This window comes from Phyllostomus hastatus, unplaced genomic scaffold, assembly GCF_019186645.2.
Source record: "Phyllostomus hastatus isolate PE091 unplaced genomic scaffold, TTU_PhHast_1.1 phas_contig_402, whole genome shotgun sequence".
Classification (NCBI taxonomy): Eukaryota; Metazoa; Chordata; class Mammalia; order Chiroptera; family Phyllostomidae; genus Phyllostomus; species Phyllostomus hastatus.
Genome location: NW_025333873.1, coordinates 7,889,544 through 7,916,781, shown reverse-complemented (window position 1 = coordinate 7,916,781; position 27,238 = coordinate 7,889,544). Strand labels below are relative to the sequence as shown.

General features: G+C 45.1%; 1 protein-coding gene across 1 annotated transcript in view; it reads right to left on the bottom strand.

Moving 5' to 3' along the window:
• LDAH (lipid droplet associated hydrolase) overlaps positions 1 to 27,238 on the bottom strand; it is a 75,384-nt gene that overhangs the window by 18,380 nt on the left and 29,766 nt on the right. Inside the window, exon 5 of the mRNA XM_045844584.1 lies at positions 7,843 to 8,077. Within this exon, the coding sequence (XP_045700540.1) occupies positions 7,843 to 8,077 (235 nt within the window). The remainder of the gene's footprint in view (positions 1 to 7,842; positions 8,078 to 27,238) is intronic.

Sequence of the window (27,238 nt, the reverse complement as noted above, 5' to 3'; positions counted from 1 at the left end):
ACATATAAATGTAAAATTTTCTTTAGAGGAAAAACAGAAAAATCTTGTCATTTAATTCTAACACAGAGATTATATTCTAGCACCACATCTAATCACCTTTTCCCTAACTACCTAATGCTAACCACACACACACACAAACCCCTTTTTCTTCGTTGCTGAATTTTAGGCTAAACTTCCACGGGTCAGCGAGGTTGCAGCTGGCGTGCTGGCCTCGGCAGCACGCCTACGAACACTGGGGCGACACGGAGAGGAGCAGCGGGGCCCCTGCGCCAGGATGACATGCAAGCCCGTGGAGCTGCAGCTGGCCTTCACGCGTCGACCTCCCCGAGCTACACGCCCAAGGACAGAGGAGGCAACACGGGACCCCAGTTCTGTCTTGTCCAGAACAGGGCTCTGGGACTGAGTGAGACACATGCTGAGAAGAAATGTGTGATTCCTTAGTGAAGCCCATCAAACAGTTCATTTTTCTCCCTATTGTACCTGTTTTCGAAAGGTATTTTCACACTGATTACGGAAAGGTTATGGAAGTGTCACTCACGAGAACGCACGCGGCGGAGAGACGCAGCCCACCAGGAAGGCCCTTTGTCCTGGCCCTTTGTTTTTCCAGTAAGGGCACTGAAGTGAAGTAGGACATCACAACAGTGTGGCCTAGCCAATGGAAAGACCCTAGAATATCTTTTAAAGTTAATTATCTTGACCTGTGAAATGGCTAAGCTAAATTATATTTGCTTTTAGCTTTGATCAGAAAATTCAATTTAGCTGTCTCAGTGAAAAGTCTATTTCTCATGAAACAGAACATCTATTCTAAAGAAAATATGTAGGAGAAAAGATTCCAGCATCAAAGTAAAAAAAAAACTCATATTTTCTTTTAAAAGAACACTTAAAACCACGTCGCTACGCAAGCTGAGCGGATGGGTGCTCAGGTGGAGGTTCTGAAGGACGGCCCCCCCGCCCAGTGCGGGGCTGCTCTTCCCCGAGTGCCGGGCGGGGTGGGGGCTCGCCACGCAGCCTGGTGAAGGAGGCGGCGGAGGCACATGGGCCTGGCCTGCGGGAAGGGGCAGCAGTGTCCGAAACACTTGAATCTTTTGGTTCCTTGACCTTTTCAGACCTTGCAGCAGCAGCAACAACAACAAGAATCTGCGCACAAACTCAAGGACACAGAAGCCCAGTCTCTGGACGGGGCAGGATTTATTACCCACCGCTGGGACTGGCAGACTTCCTCCGTCTGTTTCCGTAAGATTTCTACTGAAGCACAGACGTTACATAATGTGCAAACATCGCAAGGCCTACAGGTCGAGCCGGCACACTGAGGGTCATTGTCTGGACAACGGTCAGGCCACAGAGCAGCAGGCCTGCAGGAGAAGTGTCCAGAAGGCACAGGCAGGACAGCCCCTGAGAATGATCTGGGGCCTGGTCTCCCCTTCTCTTGATAACCCCGCTCCTCTAGTGACCTGCAAACCATGCCACCACTCACGGGGCTGGTCTGAACAGGGATGACCTTCCCCTGCATGGGATACAAGCTCCGGAAGAGTCCGCTAACCATCTGCAGGGGCCAGTGTCTTATGAGCGCTGCTTTCTCTCAGCTGGGACCTCCTCCTGTTTGCAGTGAGCAAGGCGACAGGCATCACTTAAGGGGTGCCCAGGGCAGGCCTGGGCAGAGGCGGCTTCTGTGGCAGTTGTTGCGAGAGGAGGCAGGGGGGACAGGGACTCCAAGGGCACAGGTGGGGAGAGGCTGGCTAGGATAAAAGAGACGCGTGGGTGAGGATCATCCCAACGTCACTAGCAGGAGACTGAATCAAGAGCCCTAAAAAAAGAAGACAGGTATTCTTGCCCCCTTTCTCTTTATCCAAGGTCATGCAGACTGAGTGGATAATGGGGAACCCCCCCCTCCAAACCAGAGACCACCGAGGTACTGGCTACCTGGGCATAAGAAGGCCAGATCCAGAATGAAGAAAATTAAAAATCAGAGCGGGAAGGGGTGTGAAAATAAGAGGGCTCTGCGCCCCACTTTGTTTACCAGTGGGTCGTTGGGAACAGCGATGAGGCGATGTGGCTGAGTGTTCAGCGTGGTTTAGCGTCGGTTTTGCACAGAGTGTACCTCCACTGTGGTTGTGCGGGAAAGGGATCCCGGGGCTTCCCGAGCCACGGTGCACACAGTGCTTGCCCGGGGTCACAGAGAGGAAGGTGGCCCGCGTCCAAACTGTCCTGCTCCTGGGTGCCCGCACTCGGGGCTGCTGACGGATGCAGGAGGCCAGTCACTGCTGCCCAGAGGAGGGTTTCCCTCTCTCAGGCGCAGCTCGGGAGGGCTGCTGCTTTAAGGGGCATTTATAATTCTGACAGAGAAACACTGGAGAACACCTTTAACAATGACCTGTTTGAAAAACACTGAACACTAGAATATTTGTCATATGTAATGTATTATGTTCAGCCCCCCCATGGGTTGAATATATATCTAGACAGGTTCACATCTGTGAATTCAACCAAGCTCAAATCAAAAATATTAAAAAAAATCACAAAAAGGTCCAAAAAGCAAAACTTGAATTTGCCATGTGCTGAACAGTATGCTGAATCCACTCAAATGAAGTGTGTATGCGTATCGGGCTGTAGTCTACATGCAAATAGAGGTTATATGCAAATGCCACACCATTTTCTTTTTTCTTAACTAAATTTCTTGGGGTGATATTGCTCACTAAGCTTATATAGGTTTCGACGGTAGGCTTCTACAACACACAACCTGTACACTCATGGTGTGCCCTCCACCTTACACAAGGGACCACGGCATCCGGGAATGTTGGTATCTATTCACGTGGGGAGGGGTCCTGGAACCCACCCCCCGTACTGACAGATGACTGTGTATAGGTCATTAAATACACGTAGAAAAACAAGCAAAACTTTCTTACATCCCCTGTCTGGATTTGGGCTTAGGAAATATTTCGGAGGAGGCATAGGAAAGTACAGGTAGTTGCCTACCCAATGCCTATAGAAACCCAGATGTTTATAGAGTGTTCTATAAATGTCTATTATATCCTGGTGGTTGATAATATCATGGAGTTCTTCTATATCCTTGTTAACTTTCTGCCTTGCTCCATCAATCGCTGAGAGAGGGGTATTTAAGTATCCAACCCTATATATCTACTATATATATTTGTAGATTCGTTCATTAGCACTGTCAGTTCTGTCCGTTTGTGCTTCAGATGCTTTGCGGCAGTCCTGTTTGGTGTGCACACATTTAGGACTGCTGTATCCTCCCGACAGAGGGAGCCTTCTGTTACTATTCTGCAGTGTCCCTCTTTGTCTCTGTAATTTCCTTTGTTCTGGAGTCTAGTATCTGAGAGAGGCTTCCCCTACTGTCGGAGAGCAGAGCATTCCTAGGAAACCTTCCCTAAGCCAAATGGCGTCAAGCGAAGAGTATCTCCTGCTTTCCAAAAGTTCACGTTATCCCACTTGGCTTTTACGAAAGACCCACACTAGTGCGGTAATGCCTTTGTTGTTGCTGTTGTTGTTTTAAGTGAAAATCCTCTTTGGATTTCTTCCGGTTAGTGAAAACAGGTAACAATTACGTATTTCGTAAAAGTGAAGGGGTGTCAGGCAAACTTTTGGAAAGCAGGGGATACCTGCATCAGTACAATCACTCCTGGTTCCTTTGGATCAGTGTTTGCGTGATACATATTTTCTCATTCTCTTACTTTCAGTCTAGATATACACTTTTACTTGAACTGAGTTTTCTGAACACAGTATATAGTTATGTTTTTAAATCCACTTGGCCAATCTTTGTCTTCTAATTGGTGTATTTTGGACTTTTACAGTTAATGTAATTATTGGTATATTAGAGCTTGTACGCCATTATTTGTTTCATGTTTTTTGTTTCTCTGTGTTCTTTCTTTTGTCTTCCTGTGTATTACTGGATATGTTTTATAATTCCATTTTGATTTACCTGTGGTGTTTTTGAGTATCTCTTTATACAGACTGTAAAGTGGTTATTCTAGGTATTACACTTTATATGTATGTACACACACATGTACATCTACTGGTATTGGCATCTTACCACTTCAAGCAAATGTAGAAACCTTACTTCCTTTCTGTTCCTGTACCCTCCCCTATTCAGAATATAATTGTCTTAGATGCTTCTGGGTACACTTAGAACCATATCAGTGTTATAATTTTTGCTTCAACTGTTAAACATAATTTAGAAATCTCAAGAAGAGAAGAAAAATGTGATTCCTCTCTTTTGTTTTTTTCTTAATGTTTCAAGATTCCTTCTTTTGTCATCTCCTTTATGTTTAGAGAACTTCTTACAGCGATTTTTTATGATACATCTGGTGATTACCAATCCCTTGGTTTTCCTTTGTTGGAGAATGTCTTAATTTCCTCTTTTTTCCCTGAAGGATACTTTTACTGGACATATAATTCAGTATTGACAGTTCTTTTCTTTATGCACTTGAAACATATGTGTCATTTCTTTTGGCCTCTATAGATTCTGATGAGAAACCAGCTGCCACTCAAATAGATGTTCCTCTGTAATTAATGTATCATTTCTCTCTGGCTGCTTTCAAGACATTTTCTTTGTTTTAGCTTTCAAAAATTTAATGATGATGTGTTGTGCGGTTTTCTTGGGGTTTTTCCCTGTTTGGGGTTCATCCAGCTTCTAGAATCTGCAGATGTATGCCTTTTGCCAAATTTGGGAAATTTCTAGTTCTATTGTTCTATCCTTATGTTTACCAATTCCTTTCTCTATCCCTGCCACTTTCCTGTTGAGCCTATCCATTTTTAATTTTTAGAATTACTCATTTTTTAGTTACTGTACTTCTTAGTTCTAAAATTTCCAGATCTCTTTCCTGACACTTTCTATTTTTCATTAGTTTCAAACATATTCAGTAATTGCTCGGTAAAGCATTTTTATAATGGCTGCTTTAAAATCTTTGTCAGATAATCCTGACATCTCTGTCATTTTGGTGTTGGCATCCACTGTCTTTCTTAATTCTAGTTGAAATTTTCTGGCTTCTTCGTATGACAAGAATTCTAACTGAAACATGGACATTTTGGGTATTATGTTATGATACTCAGATCTTACTTAAACTTTCTGTTTTAGCTTTTTCCTTTGCTGACACTTCTCAGACTTGCGGGTGGGGTGGGAATCTGAGTCCTCCGCTCGATCTGCTGCCACCCGAGGGTGGAAAGGCTCCTCTGCTACGCAGCCGGGGTAGGAATTCTGACTCCCCACGCGTCTCCCGCTGTTACCTCCCATCCTGGCCGGGGGGAGGGGTGGAAGACTGCCTTGCTACTTCTCACATGACCCCCACTGACCCCACAGAGGGGCGGCGGCCCCACGGCTGTGGGGCAATGGTGAAAGTCCCCACACTCCACTCCGTCTCCTCCTGACACCACTCTGGTGGGGAAAGAGCGGGCGCCTCACTGCCGCTAAGTCGGGGGTTTAGTCCAGAGTTCCTGCTTGGCCTTTGTTGGCGTGGGTGAGAACAAGGCCACAGTTTTTACTGTGGTGCTTGTCTAGATTAGAACAGCTACCTAAAAGTATCTTTTAGAAAGATTGCCATTTTTTTTGGTTCTTTGGCTGTTGCTGGGGCTGTTTTGGGTCTGCACCCGCACCCACGGGTGTTTCTGGGTTCTGGCTGCAAATCTAGTGCATGCGTGGTAGAAAGAAAACCCAGACAATGCTCCACTCTGTTGTTCCTTGGCTCCAGGGTCCCTACTGTCTGTTTTCTTCACCACCTTTCAGCATCTCCTTATGTTTATTTTACATATAATATACATGGTGTTTTTGTACCTAGCAGGAGCAACAGGGAAAAGTATATCTACCTCATGTTTTTGGAAGCAGAAGTACTTGGAGGAAAATGGAATCCCCAATTGGGGAATGCTTCTTTTTTTTTTTTTTTAATTATATGAAAGGGTGAGATCCTTTTTTTTTTTTTAAGATTTTATTTACTTATTTTTAGAGAGGGAAGGGAGAGAGAAAGAGAGAGAAAAACATCAGTGTGCAGTTGCTGGGCAACCTAGGCATGTGCCCTGACTGGGAATCGAACCTGGGATGCCTGGTTCGCAGCCTGCACTCAATCCACTGAACTACGCCAGCCAGGGCGGGAATGCTTTTAAAAGTCTTTCTACAGAGTACAAAGAAAAATGTCAAAAAAGAAAAAAAAATGTAAGGGGAAGTAAGATGAGTTACTGAAGTGTAAGTAGAGTCATTTTGTACATGTTTGCCCGAATTTCAAGTGATTTCTGTTTGCTCTCGAATACTTTCCAATGGTGTACTGGCCCTCAGAGGTCATCTAGTCTACTGCTGACCTGACCAATGACCAAGAACCAGACAGGGGAAAGGACGAAACTGAGGCCACAGAGTGAGTCTGGGGCAAAACCGAGTGAGAGTCAAGGGCTCGTAGCTTGCAGTGAGTGCCATTCTCACTTCCTAGGCCACCTCTATCTTCACTGTGACAGGAGGGAAAGATGAGGGGCCGGGCCAGACGGTCTTCCGGGGGTGTCTCCAACTTTGATCTTGGGTGATTTCTGTGACTGTGCCGAACCTTGCCTCCCTTCTCACTGTCTTATCTTCCTCTTGCTATGCTAAGGCTGGGATAAAGAACAGGGGTGGGAAGAACACGGGAGGGAAAAAGAGCCCACAGACACAGAAAATGTACTGCATTTCTATCTGTGATGACTGTGATTGCCGCTACACAGTTGGAAAAACACCCCCCACACAGTATGCAGGCTGTACAAGCGTCAGGTGGGGAGGGTGGTGACTTGGGTCTGGACTCACTGTGCACGTGATCTCACGGCACGCAGCGCAGGTGAGTGTGACACACTTTATGCAGGGTCCTACCTTTACGGTTCTCGGGGGCAAAGAGACAGTGCAGCGGCTACGGTAAAAGGACGCTCAGCACAGTGGCTGATGGCCCGAGTTTGAACACTACGCACTAGCTGTGTGATTCTGGGCAAATACGTGCACTTCTGCTGTGTACAGAGACACAACTGTTCTGTAGCTCAGTATCTCCATCTGTAAAATGGGAACGGTATCAAACACTAAACCTCGTTAGTTCTGAGCAATACAGGTTATAGTTCTTAGAATGGTATCTTTAGCTACTACTGCAACTGTTGTTATATTACTCATTGAAGGCCTCTTATAAATAAAATAGTAGGTAGACAATTTGCATAATTACAGTTAATCCTAGAATAATCTCTTGAAGTGTGGGATATTATTATCCCCATCTTATAGATGAAGAAAGTAGGATTATTTTATGAAAATCATTTATAAAATATTAATGAAAAAGATAGGGTACATTTAAAAACATCATTTGAAACCAAGAGTAAAATAGCAGAAACATACCCTGGCGCATGTGGAAACTAGAATCAGCAGAGCAGAGATATTACCAGCGTTACAGGACCATGTCTATTATCTACCACTTTTAAAATCTAACCCCTTCTGACACCATTTAAGGAGGAAAATCAAAGCGGAGCCTGTCCCCTCTACGGGAACAGTGGGCCTGGTTCGCTTGGGCTGGTTCTGCAAACTTCTCCCTCTGGACTATGGGGCACACCTGGGCCCTGCTAGGGTTCCGCATGCGCCATGCAAGAATTCCTCCCACCCTTCTGCGTCCCGAGTGGAGAAGTGGCAGGATAAGCTTTAAAAGTAAAGCCTGAAGAGCCTTTTCTATCTGCCAAACAAAACTGCCCCCACTCTATTCTCATTTTAGTTCTCATTTTAAACTTTTGGAAGGAAAAAAAATCCAACAAATAAGTCCTCGCTTGCTGTTCACCCACTGTCTGAGTTATTCTCCTAGTGCCTTCCGATAGAAGAGTACGACCCGTACGAGTTTGAACGTGCTCACTTACCAAGGCAGAAGGGCTCCAGCACGCTCAGCAGTGAATGTTCACTCTGCAAGTTCATCCTCTGAAGGGCCATTCTGATGAGCCAGGACTTGAGTGTCTCTGGACATGGTTTCAGGAGCAAGTAGCTGGAAGCGTAGAGAGCATACCGAAGCCAGCACAGGAGCGGGGTGGCGATCCTGCCATTGGGCGTCTCGGACATTCGCTCAATTGTTGGGAAGAGCAGACAGGCGCGGATTATCTACAAGAAAAACATATTTTGATGAGAAGTTTCTTAAGGGATAACCTACTGCTTTACTGTTTCTTTTATACAGTAGTGGCAAACGCCTGGGTTCCAGAATGTGTCTAAAGATCTGTTCACACTAGGAATCGCCACCCACTGTTGCCTCAGCCCACAGCCAATCTGGGTGGGATATAAGGATACCCTTCGAATTGTTGGGGTTAATTTTCAGGGTGAGAAGGAAATCAGATGCCTGGGTAACTTCTTGATTGTGACAGCAACTCATAACTCCTTGAAAAATGGATGAAAGTAGAAATTAATACACCATTTCAGTAGTTACAACAACTTGATTTCACTAATGGAATCAAGTAGAGCCACATAAAAACTCTATTCCTAGTCAGCATTTAACACAATTGATTGTATTTGGAGACGGTCCACTTTTGAAAAGCTCCTCTATTCCTTAATCCTACCAACCGAGGAGAATCTTGAATGGGCCAAGGACAAGTGAGGCTGGAAATCTCTTCCTCACGGGAAAATGGTTAAGGACAAAAATATAATCTCAGCTCAATTTCTCAGAATATCAGGAAACGAATTCTAATAATACTCCAGGAGAAAAAAGAGTATTACTAAGCATTTAAAAATTTACCATTATTTAGTGTATTCATATTTAAATAATTATCATATATATAAAAACAATTTCTATGGGGAACAGAAGTCAACAAAAGAGTAACAAAAATGGAATAAATCATCGATGTTGACCGACTGCAGAGGAGGAAATGAGAATGAGTGCAATGGTTTCGCTGTTAAAAAAAAAAATGAAAACTGTGAAGTATCCCATACTGAAAAGCATACAAAATTTCAACGGGACATTTAACGAATAGTTTATAAAAGGAAGTTATGTGAGCCAAGAAACAAAACACGGCCAGCAGGGCACCTTCCAGTCACAACTCTGTCCTGCCTTCCTCACTTTGCTTTATGTCAATGTTTACCTTCCCTTAACATTATAATCACTTCCTTGTTTAGCTTGACATGAATACCTTTCATCCCACCACAGAATGAACTGTATCTCCTCCAAATCTACCTTGGTGCATCTGGCTGACGTTCTAACCGGACCGAGCGACCTGGCCAGGGCTCCAGTGTGACTGTGCGTAGAGACAGATAGTCAAGGTTAAATGAAGTCGTAAGGTGGGGCTGATAGGACCAGGTACCCAGATAAAGAGAGGCCCCAGAGAGCAGCGCTCTCTTCCCGGGCTTGCACAAAGAAGAGGTCTGCTGGCCTGGGGGACGCCAGGGGGAAGGCGGCCATCCGCAGGCCGGGGAGAAGTCTCACGGGAAGCCGGCCCTGCAGGCAGGCGGGCTGATCTGGGACTTCCAAGCCCACGGTCTGTGGCATTTGGTTACGGCAGTTCCAGCAGACTGATGCACATCCCTGAATACGACAGCTAACTTCCTTCTGTTAATGAAGTTTATCTGGATGCAATCATGCAGTCTGTTTTCACCTTTTACTTCCCTGACTCAACACTGTCTATAAGAGTCATCCATGTTGATACATGTAGCAACAGATTGTCTTTGCAATATACTTGTCTATTGTATGAACATACCTCAACTTATTTGTTTTACTGACAGACATCTGGGTTGTTTTCAGCCCAGATACACTGTATGTACGCTGCCATGAACATTTTTATACATGTTTCTTGGTGCACATGTGCATGTATTTCCGTTGACTGTATCAGCTCCAAGTAAAAAGATGCTACCCGCATGTTCAGCTTCAGCAGATGACCCGAACTGCTTTCCAAAGCAGTTGTGGCAATTTACCCTCATAACGGCAGACACGAGGGTTCCTGTTTTCACCTGTCTTCATCACGTCTGGCACCGGCAAACTTTGTCATTATGGCTGACCTGGTGTATTTCCCCGGGGCTTTAATGTGTTGAACAGCTTTTACATGTTGATTGGACATTTTCTACATCCTCTGCGGTGCTTACGCAAGTCTCTGACACACTTTTCTATGAAGCTGGCTGTCTTTTTATCTTTCTTATTGAATCACAGGAGTTGTTTTTTATCCTGCACACCAGTCTCGTGGCGGTCCTTGGCCTGCCGGCTGAACTCTTGTTAGTCTTGCTTTTTTCATAATGGACGTAAGTTCTTCAGTTTGATACAGTTGAGTTCAACAGTTTTTTTCTTTATAGTTATTGCTCTTGGTGTCTCGTTCAAGAAATCCTTCTTTAACCTCAAATCACGAAGATCTTTTTTCCCTCAAAATGTTTTGGAAATCAGATAGCGCTACCTCTCATCTGCTCTGCAACATGGGCTTAAGCCTTCGTTTGTGTTCAACTTCGGTGTGAGTCTGTTGCGGTGACCGCGGGCATCGGGGACTCGCCATCTCCCTCAGACCCTCACACTCCTCCTGCGGGACGGGCTGACTGCGCTTGCCCCACGGGGACCCGGGGACCCGAGAGCAGAGGTGGGTTCCTGTAGACTCAGTCTCCTGGTCCTTTTCACTGTAACTGGTTTGATGGCGTTGCCCGAATGTTGGACTTGATCGGGTAGCATTTGTGATTCTGCCTTCATGTCACTCTTCTTGATGGAGAAAAGGGATTGGAGGGGAAACTGTGCAAGACTCTCTTCTTCCTAGCCATGTCTTCTTGTTTGTCCTTGGTCACATCTGTCAGCTAAACGTTCAGCCACTTCCTGTACACTTTTCCTTTGCTCTCAACAATGACAGATATCACGCAGTGTGCTTTAAGAACATGAGAGGTAGAAACAATGAACACATTTTCAGCATCTGGAGTGGCGCTACAATTAAGCATTGGTCCTGCACCTTCAGTACATGTGCTGCCGAAGCGAGCAAGATTGTGCACCTTCTAATTCACAGTTCTGCCTCTATCTTTAGGGTAGTTCTAATGTCATGTCTTTTTACTCCTGTAAGTGTTCCTGGACTTAACAAAACCCGAGAGACGTAAAACAGGGGTGGACTCACAAAAAGCAGTCTTTGGAGTGGAGAGAGGTAGGGTTTCTCACTGCCCTGCCGAGACCTCCCGGCTTAGGGGCTCAGAGGAGCCGCCCTCCCGAGCCCACAGGAAGGGTCCTGCCTCACGGGTGAGAACAGGTTTTCTGATGTCAGCTGCGGCGGCAGCCGAGGCAACGACGAAGAAACGGACTTCTCAGGTCCGGCCAAGCCTCAGCCCCTCCGGGATGGATGTGCTTCGGCCAAGACGCCAGGCCGGTCACCGTCCCCAGTCCCTGCGGGCTCTCTGGCAGCTGATGTTCTCCAGTGGTACCTCCAAAAGCTCTCCGGTCTAGTCTTTCCCATCTAGGTTCAGGGTCTACCTGAAGCGAATTTGTTTGTGTGCTGTGAGATATGGGTCAAAGGTGATTTTTGTCCATCTGGAAACCCCATCGTCCCGGCACTATTAAGGACAAAGGCCGCCTTCCCCTGCCTTTCCGCAGAGACACTTCTGTTGTAAATCCGGTGTGCTGCGGGGTCCTTTCCCCGGCTCTCTAATCCGTTCCCCCGTCTACTTCCCAGCTCCGGGAGAGCACCACGGCTGATTTACTGCAGGTTGACAATACACTGTGGTACCTGGCAGAGTAAGTTAAACCCCCGTCTCGTTCTTCAAGAACGCTTTGGGTACTTTGGCTCTCCGCATTTCTATAAGCATTTTGGAACTGGCCCTTCAGGTTCCACAATTATCTTTCTGAGATTCTGACTGGGATTGCACTACATTTATAAGTTAATTTGAAGAGAGGTGATATCTTTACAATATTGGGTTTTCTAACTCACAAACATGGCATAGTTCTCCTTTATTACAAATTTTTAGTGTCCGTAAAAATGTTTTATACATTTTACAGGTAGTCATCATGTACAATTTTTGTCAGGTAATTAGGTACTTATTCTTTTTATACTTTTGTAAATAGAATATTTTAAAATGTTCATTTTCTAAATGGTTATTGCTTATATGACATAAAAGATTTCTGCTTGTTGATTCTGCATCCAGCAAACTTAGGAAGGCCCTTCAGTAGTTGTAATGACTTGTCTGCAGATTCTTCTGGATTTTCTAAGTACATACTCGTATCATCCACAAATAAATAGAGTTGTTTCTTCCTTTCAAATCCCTGTATCTTTTATTTTTTTCTCACTTTACTGAGTTAGCCAAAGCCTTACTATAATGCTCAGTAGAAATAATTCTGTCTCCTGAACTCAAACATAATTTCAGTGGAGTCACCAGCAGGCATGATGTGCGCTGAAGGTTTTCTAGAGATATGCTTTATGCGGTTAAAAAAACTCCTCTATTTGTAGTTTGCTAATTGCTCTTTAAAAGCATAAATGGATGCTGAATCTTATTAAATATCTTTTCTATGCCTGTTGAGAATGATTGTGGATTTTTATCCTTTTATTTACCATTTTATCCTTTTATTTATTAATGCGGTGAACTATCAACTGATTTTCTAATGTGAAACTGACTTTCAGTTCTTGGGATAAACTCACCATCCTCACTACCCTCCGTACATGTTACTGTTCTTGGCTTTCTAATATTCGGTACACGGCTTTCATGTGTTGGTAAGTGAGATGGCTGGTAACTTCCTTATATCGCTTTTTTCTAGATTTGGATATAAATAAAGGTTTGCACCTTTGAGAAAACTGAGTTCAAGAGTATGTTCTCTTCCTCCATTATTCTCCTCCTCCCTTATCTAGAGGATTTTATAAAATAACAGAATGACTTATTTTCTAAGCATTTGATAGAACTCACCAGCAAAGCCTGGAGCTTTATTTTAAGAATGTTTTGACTACTGATGGCTTCATTTTCTTTAACAACTTAGAACCACTCATCATTCAGGCTTTCTGTTTCTTCTGGAGTCTGCTCTGATGTTATCTTTGTCTAGGGATTCCTGCACTTCAGTGAAGCTTCCAAGTGTAATGGCACAAAGTTAGTTTATAACACCCCGCGGTTACACTGCGGCCTCCGGCCCACCGGCTGGCCCGACCGCCTTCCTTTCCGATGTCGGCTGTTACTGCCCGAGAGGGGAGGCCTTCGACACCTAGAGGAACTCTCTTCCTCTACCGTAATGCTTTCCCTTTAGTGCCTGTTTTGCTTGCTATTAACATAGTGACCAGCTTCCTTTTGGTTAGAATTTGTAAGATATAAGTTTCCCTCCTTTTACTTCCTGCCTTTCCACAACCTTACATTTAGAATAGTTAGACTTTTTATATAAACTGACCATCTCCGTCTTTTAACTAACATGACTAACACGTTTACTACATTTTCATTTAAATAACTGCTAATATTTTGGAGCTAAAACTATGTAAATATAAAATCTTATTTTGTGCTTGCTATTTTTTGTATCCCATCACCCCACTTTTCTTTCTTCTTAATATCTTTTGCTTGAGAGAGATATAATTGACAGTAAGACATGATTGACAGTAAATAATAAATAATTATGTACATGATGTAAAATGAGTAAAACATGCATGTAAATAGCAATAAGTGAATACTAATTTTAAAACAACCATGTGACAATTTCAGGAACAAGTAAGCATAGGTAACAAGGTGGTGCTGAGTGAAAGACGCAGCATGCTAGGAAGTCTCCAGCGCTGCGGGGGAGGGGCGGGGAGGAAACGACGTAGTGGAGGGGGGCCAGCAGCTGCGGGGGGCGGGGGGCCAGCAGCTGCGGGGGGCGGGGGCCCAGCCTCAGGTCAGGTGTCCAGGGAAGGCCTCCGTGAAGGGCTGTGCAGAGGCAGGCGCGCTGAAGGAGCGGAGCGCGCTGGGAGACTCCGGGAAAAGAGCTCTCCTGGGAGAGGGAGAAGCAAGCGCAGAGGCCGTGTGACAGGACCCACCTGGTGTGGTCAAGGAAACGCAGGAGCAGCACTGCTGTTCTGCACGGTGCGTGCGGACAGCAACGCCGCAGCAGCGGCAGGGGGAGCAGAGGGCCTACTGGGACTTGGTTTCAGTCCTAGCGGCCGAGGGCCCTTTGAAGGGTCTGAAAATGGGAGCAACCATGCCTGGCTTCCATTTCAGTAAGATTCCCTGGCTGTTGTGTTACTCCTGTCCCAGAACTACCAACCCAATGGAAGTCGATGAGATGGAAGAATGAGTTGTAAATAGAGAAAGCAAAATTATCAGTATTTATGGCATGGATTTAAAAAATTCAGGTGTAAGAATAAAAGCTAAACACAAACCTAAGAAGTAATGTACAGCATTTACCGAAACAAAAACTTTAAAATCCAAAGTAGTATTTTTTAATTCTTCTATTGCAAAAGAGATACAAAATCTCTCCTTAAATTAATCCATCAATTCAATTCATTCAATCCCAATTACATGACTAAAAGATGACCCCTATTTTGAAGTTTAACCAATTATATTCATGTTAATCTGGAAAATGGAATGTACTAATAACCTAGGAATTCTGAAGAACAAGAAAGAGGGGGGATTAGCTCTACGAAACATTACACAGATCAGAAGCTACAACAGTTAAAACTGTATGACAGAAAAGGATCGCACAGCTCAAGTGAACAACAACAAAAAAAGTCTAGAAACGACAGACCTGAATATATACAGGAATTAAACTTATGATAAGGTATCATCAGAAAAAAAGCCTTGTTCAATAAACGCAGCTGAGAAAGCTAGAAAACAATATTTGGACTAGCAAGCCGAGATGAGTGTCCATAATTAGGGAGTGGCTACCTAAGTTACCACGCGTCCCTACAAGGGATGCACTACACTACGATGAAAGCTGCCTAAGTTACCACGCGTCCCTACAGGGGGACACTACACCACGATGAGACGCTAGATTTGCGTGTGCTGACAATGAAGATGTCCACGTCCTGTTGCTCCTTCCACACCAGTGAGCGGGAAGGTGGACGAGAGGGAGTTACCGGGCTTGCAAGGAGACACTCGAAGCCTTGGGGCTCATGTGTCCTTTGGGCTTTTTTATTCTGAAAGTGCAAAGGCAATTTTGCCTATTTTCATCTTCCTAAACTACGTCCTAGAAGTGATACCTGGAAAAGTAGATGTCACTGAATAATGCAGTCTACACCACTTGGAATTTAACTAATCATCTTTCAATCTTATTTGCGCCTCCAGGTGGCTTTTAACCATATTAGGAAATAACCAACCAACTACTATCAAGAATGTGGTTAAAAAATAATTCCAGGGAATAATATGAGGTCAGTACATTTGGTCCTAATCCCGTGAACCTTCTGTGTTTATAACAGCACTGCAGATGATAAGAGGAATTATTCAGATAAGTACTCTTGTGCTACAAATTCTTCATTAGGAAAATAAAACCAAACTGTTGTATTGTTATCTGTTTATGATAGCAGAAAAGTATGCTAAAACACATTACACATATTTTAAATGAGAAAGTCAGAAATAAATGTTTTGCTTCCCACCCTCAACCCCACTATGGCCAATCCACAATTAACCAGAAAAATCAACTAAGGAAAATGATCTGTTTTCCAAAAAGTCTGGTAATTTAGTCATTGCTCAATTTAGGTTCAAGCTTATTCACTTCAAAATATGGCTTTCTGGTATTTATTAAAATATCCTCAGTGATTTAAGAACATAAATGGTTAACACAGTTACCGTCATCCGAATAAATACACCGCAGCGACTCCATACTTGTTATGTGACCCGCAGTAAATAAGGAACTTCATTCAGACTGATCAAACCAGCTGGCAGAAAGAGGAAGCAATCCATTACTTTGTACAAATGATCCATTACTGGGACCCACGTGAAACAAAACTGTGTGCAAGGGGAACTCCTAAAACACACGAGCACCTACAGGGTTACGTCTGGTCGACCTGCATCAACAGCAAATTGAGACTGAAAGTGCACGCTGAAATCGTGGGAATGCACCGGGGCAACGAGCAAGTTCTCATATGCACTCTGAATGCATCACTGCTCCTCAGAAACATCAGCAGACCAAATACTGTTTATCACAACTAATATGCAGTCGATGAGACTGGTTTTCCTCTTTGCCTTTGGAGAACAACAGTTACTGCCTGTTGGGTGAAACGTATACTTTTCCTAGATCTCACAGTAATAATTTCAGTGAAATTTATAGTCCAAATTTGATAGGGTAAGTCATAGTAATAAAAATTTCTTTTCTTCGTATAGCAATGTATTGGCCAAAAAAATCACTGAGGTCAAGGAAGTATATCCCCAATTTTATAACACAGCTGCACAGAGAAGGCTTCCAAATCGGTGTACAGGACAAAATGTTTTCTTATGTTACTGTCTCATTAAAGAAAGAACTGCTGGGCTGGCCAATTCATTCTGCTCTAAGGAAACATTTTCTTGTATTTCACATTCTCATCTGAAACCTACCAGGGTCAGCTCCCGATAATGAAGCACGACCACATTTTCTTGAATAGCACAGGAAAGCAAAAACACACACGGGGGCTTTTTACAGGGGGCGCCTTCCTGGGGGTGAGAGACAGTACTTCGATGTTTACTCCTGAATTTACTGTTATTATTAATCAGTTTTCAGAAAGGAAGTTAAGAAACAATTTAAAGAACAGCCATAAGGTAAAGGGGATGATGTTCAGGTGTGGTTTACGTGCAACCTGTTTTATTAAATAGGCATTCAAAAAAAAACCCCAAAGAGTAAAATCTAAAAGATCATCGATAAACTTTACTTGTCAGATAATTTATTAAGTATACACCCATTTTTCTGGGGGCAGCAACGAGGCCTACATTATGAAGCCATGATAACTAGTGCTCTGACACCTTGATTAGCTGGCCCACCTGTGGCAGTACTGGCTGGGTGCCTCCCCGCTGCACATGGTGAAAACAAGAAAACTCAGCACGCAGTTTTTCCCTTTATATGATTGCTAACATTGTTAAGACATGTTAGAGAACGTGCAATGTAAACCAGACAGCTTTCAAAGATACAGCTGCTATTAGTCAAAGCATAGACCTAGAAGTAATCCGAGTTTAGTATTTCTTTTCTCCAATAAGGCCACATTTTTTTTCTTGCTAGGATAAAACTATTCAGCTTATTTAATCATATGTATGCAGTTCATAAATTGCAAACACAATTCTATTTTAATGGTCAACAGCTTGCTTTTTGAGATCTTATATTCTGCCTTAACAATTTCATCCATCAGCAAGACAGGAAAACGCCCCGGAGTAGGGATGTGCTTGGAATAATGGCAGTAGTGACAGCTTACCACCTTCTCGGAACTACATGGATACACTTTCCATACATTGCTCATTCATTACACGCAACAGCCATGCTAAGTAAGCGTCTTCATTCCCTAGATGAGAAAACACAGATGTAGCTGCAAAGTAACTAAGATGAGGTATGGACTCAAGCAGAGTACATCTTCCCATAGTTTAAACCATCTCTGCATTACTTATGCTTAAAACAATGTACGTACATGCCAAATACACAGTTGTTATACTGTATTGTTTAGGGATCAGCTCTCTGGAATATTTTTTTCTGCATATCTTTGATCCACTGTTGGTTGAATCCATGGATGTGGAACCCAGAGATGAGGGCCAACTGTATACACATTTGCTTTCCCTATCCTCTTGTAGGAGTGGGGGAGAGACAGAGAAAATGAGGTTAAATATTAACAACAGTAAACCTGGCTCAAGTGTATATGGAGTTCTACGTACTACTCTTATTCTTGCCACTCTTCCGTGAGGTTGAAGTTAAATGTTAAATACATGAACAGCACAGTCCACCACTGCCCCCTATCCCCGAGCCACAGCACTTCCCATCCCCTTTATCTTGCTTCCACTCCGTTTCCACCTTTGAACGTACAATTTACGCACAGTTTTAGGTTTACTACCATCTCCCCTTAGCAGACGGCACTGGCAGAGGGCAGAGCTTCTCTTGTGCGCTGAAGTCCATAACAGGTGCTCAGTGACGGTGCATGGCACGTGGCAGACGATGAAGAGAAGTCTGGCGGAGGGGCAGTGAGTCCCCCAGGATGAGTGCCTTCCCCAATACCCCCAAGCGACTCTTCCTCCCAGCCCCGGCTCAGGACTGGGGGTTTATTCGGTATAAAAATGGGGGGTTTTTGGACCTGGGCACACCGGACACAGAGGTGGGCAGGCTACTCATGTAGAAAGGGGCTACAGGAAAGCCCAAACGCTAGATGCCGACCGCCATGCACGCCCAGCCCAGCCTCTAGTGCAGGCTCCAGCTGATGGTGTTGCCCTCAGGCAGGAGGTTGGAGGATTTTTTTTTTTTTGAGATGAATAGCTCTAGAGAAAAGCATACAGCTGATGACGCTGGGGAACGAGCCTCCCTGCCACCCTGCCCCCCCCAAAAAAAATGCCAGGACACCTGTCCGATCACCCTGCAGTGAAGCTGACTAGCTTCACCAGTGAGCTGGCCAGGCTCACTCCCACACAAAACCTCCTAGGACGTTCAGTGCTCCTTTCTTAAACATGAACAGACAGCAAAGGAACGTCGGATATTTGAGGAAAGCTTCAGAATAGCCAGGTCAACATAAACTACACAGAAAAGAGGGATTCGGAGGGTTAGAGACAATGCAAGAGTGCGACAAAATCCAAAAATTTGCTGTCCTTAGAGAGAGAGAGCGCCATGAACTCGTAGAAAGTATGCTGTAAAAAGGGAACAGAGGATAAGAAATTACCTCAGAAACTATTTGCATGAAGGCTAAAATCCAAGTTCAATTACATGAATTTCAAGACACAGTTGAGGGGAAAAACCCATACTGTTCATCATATTCAAGTAAAAAACAAAACAAAGCTCAAATACCTTGCTGGTGTAGCTCAGTGGATTGAGCGTGGGCTGCGAACCAAAGTGTCGCAGGTTCCATTCCCAGTCAGGGTACATGCCTGGGTTGCAGGCCATGACCCCCAGCAACTGCACATTGATGTTTCTCTCTCTCTATTTCCCTCCCTTCCCTCTCTAAAAATAAATAAATAAAATCTTTTAAAAAACCCAAACAAACAGGGATGAACAACAGAAACTACAACAAATCCAGAGAATCATTTTGGGAGGTCTGACCCAGGAAGAATGAGAAGACAAAGAGGAAAAAGCACCGGAGAAGTTCTCAGTGTGTGCTAGCACGCCAGTTTCCAGGCTAAGAAGGAGGAACGGCCCAGAAAACACCGCCATTAAATGCAACAGTGGGAATACAGACTCTAAAGCTGCCCAGGGGAAACAGCGGGTCACGCAAAGAACACACTCCAAACGGCACGCTCCCCCACAGTGAGGCTGGGAGCGCTGCAGCCAGGCAGCCACCACAGCTGGTGCCGGGGGAGGCTGGGAGCGCTGCGGCAGACTCGCGTGCTGCAGAGAGATCTTCCTGCCGAGGACCATGAGGAAAGCTGGAGAAGGTGGTTTCTGAAAGTGCCTTCAAGAGCATCCGAGGCAGAGGTGATCTGAGGGGCCACCTTTCTAGAGAAAAATGACCCTCGGAGAGGTGTGCTGAAATAGTCCTTTTTGGCACTTACCAATTTGTGAGCAGCAGCTAAAAGAGCAAGAGGCCAGACAGAGTTTCTAGAACTTTCCTTCGGCTCAGGTGTCAAAACTCTGGCATTTGCTGCCCATTAGGAAGAAAGCACCCTGGGCTCCCAGTGGGACCTGCCGACGGGCTGCACCCTACAAAGTGATGACGTGGAGGAGACCAGCCCTCACGCGGGCAGGTCTGTTTGACTTAGCCCGTTCCCGATGGCACTGCAGTCACTGGTCCTCACTACAGCTGCAGGGCACAAGCAACAGTAATCCTTCCTGGAGGAAAACAGAAGCCTCGCATTGTCTTAACTTTTCATCTATAATGACAGGTGTTCAGTTAAAACAAAAACCTCACCAAGCTGTGACGGCGAATTTTCTGTGCCAACGTGACAGGCCATGGGGCGGTCGGGTATTTGGCCACATATTATTCTGAGTGCGTCAGGGCGGATGCTTGAACTGCGAGCCCAAATAGAGCAGACTGCCCTCCCCAGGGGTAGTGGGCCTCAGCCAATCTGCTGAAGTCCTAAACGAAACAGGCCACATACGAGAGAAGTCCCTCTGCTGACTGCCTTTGATCTGAAGCACTGTGTTTTCCTGCCTTTGGACCCACACAGACATATCCGCTCCTCCCGGGTCTCGAGCCGCCTGCGGCGGCACCAGCAGTTGCCTCGGTAGCTCTCCCGGGTCTCCGGTCTATCGACCTCGGATCTCGGCACTCGTGAGCTTCCGAAAGCGTGGCGGCCACTTCCGCACAGCTGCTTTCCTCCTGCGCATGCACCTCCCCACCCCACCCTTGCCCCCCGCAGATTCTGTTTCTCTGGGGAACCCTGGCGAACACGGAAAGTTCCCGGGGGACAGAGCGACAGGACCAAAACAAAGAAGAAAAAAGCAGAAGAGAAATGCAACTACCGGAGACTGAGCTACTGGAATTTTCAGACATAATCTTTATTATTTTTATTTCTACTATATCATCTCTGATTTTTTTATATTTTAAGAATAAAAGTAACTTAAAAATTATTGGCAGTATAAAGGAGAATAAAGTCAGACATAAACATTAAAATAACTGTGATTAATATAATCAAGTTAAGTGACAAGATGTAGAATTTCAGGAATTCTGCACTGGTCACTGTAAAAATAATAAAATGGAAATTCTATGAGACAAAAATGGAGTAACTGGAATTGAGAATGCAGCAAACGGGCTTAAAATCAGTTCGCAGCTCAAGTGAGGATGGGTAAACTGAAACACAGGTCAGGAGAAAATATCTAGATTGAAGCAGGGAGAGAGAAAAAGAGCTACTGTGTGTAAATTATACCTCAATTTAAAAAAGAAAACCTCAAAAATCTAATAGGATCAAGTAAATATGCCATGCCTGTAACAGAAGGTGGAAGAGACAAGAATTACGAGAAGACAGGTCACAAAGGAAGGATGGTGAAAGTGGGAAGGACCGGGAAAGAGTGGGAGTCTGCACTGGGGACGGCGGATTTTGACAGGCAGACAGGCCTCTGTCAGGGGGTGGGGGGAAGGGGCGGAAAGAAAGCGGACACAGGAAACAGAACAGCTGGGAGGCGGCACTCCGCACGCCCAGGGCAGGCCCAGGGCCTGTGACCCAAGGAGACAAGGCGAGGCCGTCTCCCTCAGAGGACCCTGAGAACGCCCTTGGGGCGCAGATCATCGCAATCCGTCCCTAGGTGTTTGGGACATCAGCGTGCACATGACACTGCTGAAGCCCTCGGAGCCTTTCCCCTCTGCTCGGGAGCACGAGAAGCTCCTAGCATTTTCCCGGGGGTGGTAGGTTATGAAAGAGGAAAAGGCTGCATCGCTTACACTCCGTTCGGCTTACTGCAGAAGATCCCATGAAGGCACTGGTGAGGAGACAGCTAACGTCGTCGAGATGGAGCTTCCGAACTTGTCGACAGACTTCGATAATGTGCTCTCCCCCTGCTACCTGCAGGACCGACACCGCTGATGATTTACTGCCTGGTTTCCTGGGGACAGGCTGCCAGAACCGCCGCTGGCTTCAGCCTTTATCCACTCCTCAGTACTCCTCTCTGACACCTGATAACCTGGCTGTTTCCCAGCCAAACACAGTCAGTCTGAACTGGCTTGGAATGCGCGATCTCAAAGCAGCCACATTTTATTCTTGTGAAGCATCTTTCATGGACTGCCTGCTAGGCTTTTTCCACTTCGGGGAATTTTTCTGTGGCCTACGCTGCGTACTGTTCACAGACTTTCCACCCGAGCAAGGGAGGGCACACAGCCTCACATTAGGGGCCTTTCCTCCCTGACAGATCACATTCGTAGGTCTCTTCTCACAGACGGACAGCCCTAGAGAGAATCTTCTCCCTGGAATAAACAGCGGCCACCAAAGAAGTCCCCACCAAAGAATTCTGTTACACTGTCTCTCCTCGTTTGTATCTCTTCTCCACCCGGCTCGGCCACCGAGGCTCCAGGAATTCCTCTTCTGCCAACACCCAGTTCATCAGCATAACATGGTCTAAATGTAGCAAGGTACGTGTTTTTTCAGAGCTGTATCCATCCAACGGCAAGGATATTAAAAAAAAAAAAATGACACCTCTCCCTTAGCATGGGCCACCTACTCATACCTTAGAGCCTCTTCAAGTCCTTCCCACTGTGAGCCACACCGTCTGATGGGAGGTAAACCTGCCTGTATTTTTCAAGGCCTGCTTCAGCCCAGCGGCAGGACGGAAGACGATGCTGAACCCAGCCTCTGATTTTGTTACCACATGCTAGTAATGAGCATGAGGCAGGCCATCAAAAGGCACGCCCACCAACAACACACATTATTGTTTTTTTTGGGGGGGGTGGTGTTGGTTCAAAAGAAATCACAATTTGCATTGAGTAGAACAGGAAGAGTAAATAAGACAGGGAAGAGGCTAGGATAGCCGCTACCGCCAAAACACAGCTGCCGGCTCGGCGCCCCTGCAGGTCCTAAGGGCGGGCCTCCTGCAGAGATGCCGTGAGGTTGACCTGACCCTTAAAGTCCCCTTGCATTTATTGTCTGTGGCTGTGTGTGAGAGTATAAAAATCTTTCTCTCTCCTGAACCAGTGTTCTGCTATGACGTCACCCAATCAAATTGCTTTCTTAAAATAAAGAAAATGCACAATCATTAAATGATTACAATAGTGAGGAAATATATGCCATTAAAGGAAATTTTAAAAATAGAAAATAAATAGGAAAAACCACCCCAAAACTCACCACCCAAACACAGCTACTGTATTCCTTTTGGCAATTTCATTTTCAAACTTTTTACTGTATGTTTTCTTTCGATATACATTCTCTATGTATTTCTACATCTCTGTTAATATTCTATAATTAACTTTTATGTATTACAATGTCTCGTGAAAATATAATTTTAATACTTCACATTCTGTGTTCTACTTAATCTTTCCTTTGGAGTCAGACATTAGGATGTTTTCAATTTTTTGTCATAACAAACAATACTTCTCTGTACATGAGTGTTTTCTGTCTTTGAGATGTTCTTAATATAGATCCCAAAGAGAAGGATTAGTAAGTTCAAAGGGTATGAACATTTTTTACAGGAACTATTTCTTCCTGACGACGCCTGGTCACTGTAAAACGGCAGGAGCAGGGCAGAGCCTCCCCCTCCAGCACACCCCGCCTCCAACCCCAGCGATCACCACTGCACACCGGCTGGCGCTCGCCTGTTCAGACTCCGCGGCAGCACACACACTCGACACTGAGCTTCTAGAGCACAGCAGCGGCGGTGGCGGCAGCAGCAGCAGCGCGCTCTGACCGCTGTGGAGGGACGTTCATCACACGTCAGCAAGTGCTACTCGGCTCAGTAAGCGCACACTGGGTACTGCCACACTGGGTACTGCCAGATGCTCACTCACTGCTGGGTCACTCAGTGTGCTGCCTACACGCTGTTTTGAGGGGTTTTATTTGCTAGTTTCAGTGAATTATCTGTTCATGTTCTTTGTACCTTTATCAAAGAAGCTGTTATAATAAGTTACCGTTTTAGCTTTGCGGTTAAGAACACGGACTTTGGAGTCAAACACACATGGTTCAAACCCCAGCAGATGCTTAGTGAGCCATCTAACCTTTAGCAAGCTGCTTTCGCTCTACGTCACAGTGTCCTGATGTGTGACATGGGAAAAGCAAAAGCCCCCCAGGAAAGGGTTAACTAAGGTCCATAAATTATAACTATAGTAATATGATAAGTAATAATCATAGTTAAAAATTCAGCCAATAATTTAATCTTCAATTACTTTAAATATTTGTAAGAGAATTAGGTATCTTAAATAAATTTTTACATCTTAATAAACATCAGTGCAATGCAGCTAGATTTTCATTTCTTCTTACTAAGTAAAGACAAAGCTGAGAGAGTCACTACATGGCCTTCTCTGGCCTAAGCACGGAGACGCAGGGCCAGCTTCTTGGACGGCCCGTCCAGAACCACAACCTCGTGCACCAGGCTTTCCTGCAAACAACGCCCCTTCTTTCAGCAATTTCGCATTCTGTTTTAAGAAGCTATTTACTGAGTATTAAAAGCAGTTTGTGGTACATGTAGTATATGCAGTTTCTCTGGATACTGCCCCAGTCTTCAAAGGCATATTTACTTTTACTTTCTTTTATACTTTCCTGAAACTTACAAATATATTACCTTTTGAAATTGGGGAAAAATCTTTAATTTAAAGGAAGATCTTTCAAACCACTATGAAAATACATTTTGCAGACAAAGAAAACCTAATATGGAGTGTATTAAATAATATCAAGGACTTGCCACTAATTCTGTTGGGTGTGATGATGACATGATAGTTACAAGAAAAGGTCGTCTTTAAGAGACGCATAATGAAGTATTTCAAGGTGAAATATTATGAGGGCTATAATTTACCTGAAAGTATTTTTAAAAAATGAGGTAAAGATAATAAAATATTAGTAGCTATATTACTCTAAATAATGGACATCTGAAGATTCATTATACAATTGTTTTTACTTTTCTGTTAGAAATTTTTCATAATAAAGTTTTTAAATGATCAATTAAAAAAGTGTTTCTTTTCCCTCTCTGTCTGTATTAGCTTAGGTAGCTGTACCGATGCTCCCCCAAGATGGGCTGCAGCTGCATCCGACTGCTTCAGCACCTCGCCTGGGCCAAGCCTAAGTCCCGCCCTCACAGCAGCCCGGGGCAGCAGTGATTGGCTAAAGGCCTGCACGCACCACAGACTGCTGACTTCCATCAGGAGAGGAAAGCCCTTGAAGTCTGTTACGTGCTGCGTGTGCCACCCCTTCAGTGCCTGAAGACTCAGGGCGTGCTGGACTGCAGAAGGCCACTGCAAGACCTGGGACTGGGAACTTGCCCATAAAAGCTCAGGGCTTCCATCAGCTTCCACCGACAGGCCTCTGCTCCCTTGCCACTTAAATTCTGGAACTCAAGACTGCAAAGAGATGAACATGAAACACGCGGTCCCATCGCGGTTTGACCCTGGTGACTCAAACAAATGAGAAAACGCAACTTGGTGGTTTCCTTTCCCTGAACAGGCGGCACTGTCGACACCTGCACTGGAGGGGCTGCTGTGCTTCGGCATCAGCTCATAGGTGTGAAGAGCTAGAATACCTGAAATATGGGAAAGAAACCTTTCCTTTAGGGAACCTGATGGGCATTCCAAGGGATGGCAGGAGGCAGAACTGGCAGGTTATGGAAAGATCGAGGACAGATTTAACTGTCCATTGATCGCAACACATCCTGGGTTGCAAGCTCTTGGAAAGCCGAGGCTGGTGGGTCTCAAACTGCGGCATCCGCCGGAACCCCGGCTGCACTTGTTAGAGCCCTGGCCGGTGTTCCCAGCTCTAAAGGTGTGGATGCAGCAGGTCTGAGTGGGGCCCAGTAACCTGTATCCTTAACACGTCCCCAAGCAGTGCGGATGCTGCTTTGAGAACCACTGGCTCAGAGAGCTGCCTGAGCACCGAGTGTCCTCCACTACGGTCCTCTCGCAACCACTCCTGGGCCGGGAAGGGCTGCGGACGGACTGTGTCCAGGCAGTAAGGGCAAGCTTTTCGCTGGCCAGCAGCCGCCTCACCGCTTTGGCCTTACCTGTCCCTTTAAACACATGTGACAAGCTCCTAAGATGCTGGACCTTGGGGAGGATGAGGGGAATTTTCCATATCTGACAGTGTCATGGACACAAAAATACTACGATGGTTCAATATTCAAACCTGAAAAGTGTTCAGAAATTGTCAGATGAAATGCATTAGACAAAGTACTAAGTATGAACATGCATGAAGAATGTTCTATTACAAACCCTTGTTTTCACTTTCTTGCAGCTTTCCAAAAAAATTAGCCCTTTGTGGTGAAATTTTCCATGCTTGGTTTCAGCCCAAAGGTAATTTTTTTTTTTGCAAAGTTTGAGAAAAATATATTAAATCGTTTTCTGAGTTATGAAAAGATGAAAAAAAGCCCACACAATTTTTCCACTTTGAAAGCAATTTCAGGATTTTAAAAAACATGCAGATAACTAAAAATGGCTGAAGTTGAAAAGTTGAAACTTTCCATGTGTCTGGTTTTCAGCAAGGCAGTCAGTCTTCTGGGTAGTTCAGAAAAGATAATGTGGGCACACACTCACAAACATGACTATAGATTTAAATACGTTCAAGTGATGGAAGAGCATTTTACCATCCTCAATACCAACTTTCCTCAGAGCAGGGGACTCATGGCTTTCTGAAACGGAGGGTCTTTCGCAAACCAGAGTTTGCCCCGAGGTGCTGCCTGCCTGACCCCGTGGCTTCCACACACCAGGGGTCGCTAATGGGCCACGTGGACGCAGCTGTGGAACTACTATGCACTGTCTCACAGAACATTCCAGTTCCCTTCACACTCTACTTCCCCATCTGCCCCTGCTCGCGTCTAGGATGCTGAGCACTGTCTTCGGAGTTCAATTCCTGCCCTTGGGCCCAGGGCCTCGGTGCCAACCCCCTTTACCTTCTCTGTTGCAGGTCGCCCACGATTTCCCACGTCTCCCAGTCTTTCCTGAGATCCCTGGAAGCATTCCCCTGCTTCCCGCTAACCCCCTCCCCTGCCCCGTGTAGCTGAGGAACTCAAATATTAAAGAAACAGCAGTAGAAATCTTATGTTTAGATTAAATGGGTTTTGGTGGTTTGCCAAGGTAACTTGTTCTAGTCGTCTATAGTCATAACCTTCTCGACTACTGCTCCACCTACAAGCAGACAATGGGAAAGGCAGGAAACAGCACAGAGTCCCGGTTCTGCCACTTTCTAGCTAAGTGACATGTGGGTTAGACACGTAACTCCTTGGAACTTCAGTCTCCTTCCCTGTCAAAAAGGGAAAAATCGGGTTGTCAAATGACCTTGTTACATGTGAACATGTTTTGTAAACTTCAAATAAATGTTGGGTGTAATTGCTAGAAAGGACAATATAGCAATTTCAGAAACTGTTTGAGGTTTCTAGGCTCAAATAAAGAACAAAGATGAGGCACAAAAACACATTTGCAGGAGGCAAAGATTTGGAAAAATTCCATTTTCCTAGTTTTCAAGTGCGCCTAAAAAACAAACAGGAGGACACCCGCGCCAACACACGTTCGTCTCCGTCTGCACGGACCGTTTGCCTCGGCATCTGCGGGATCGTTTCCCACTTGCAGGACAGAGACATTCTCTTCATGGGCTTCTTCCTTAAGCCATCATTTTGTCTTCTCCCCTGCACTGGCCAGTTCCTGGATAACGACCCACTTCTCACCTGCACCCTCCTCC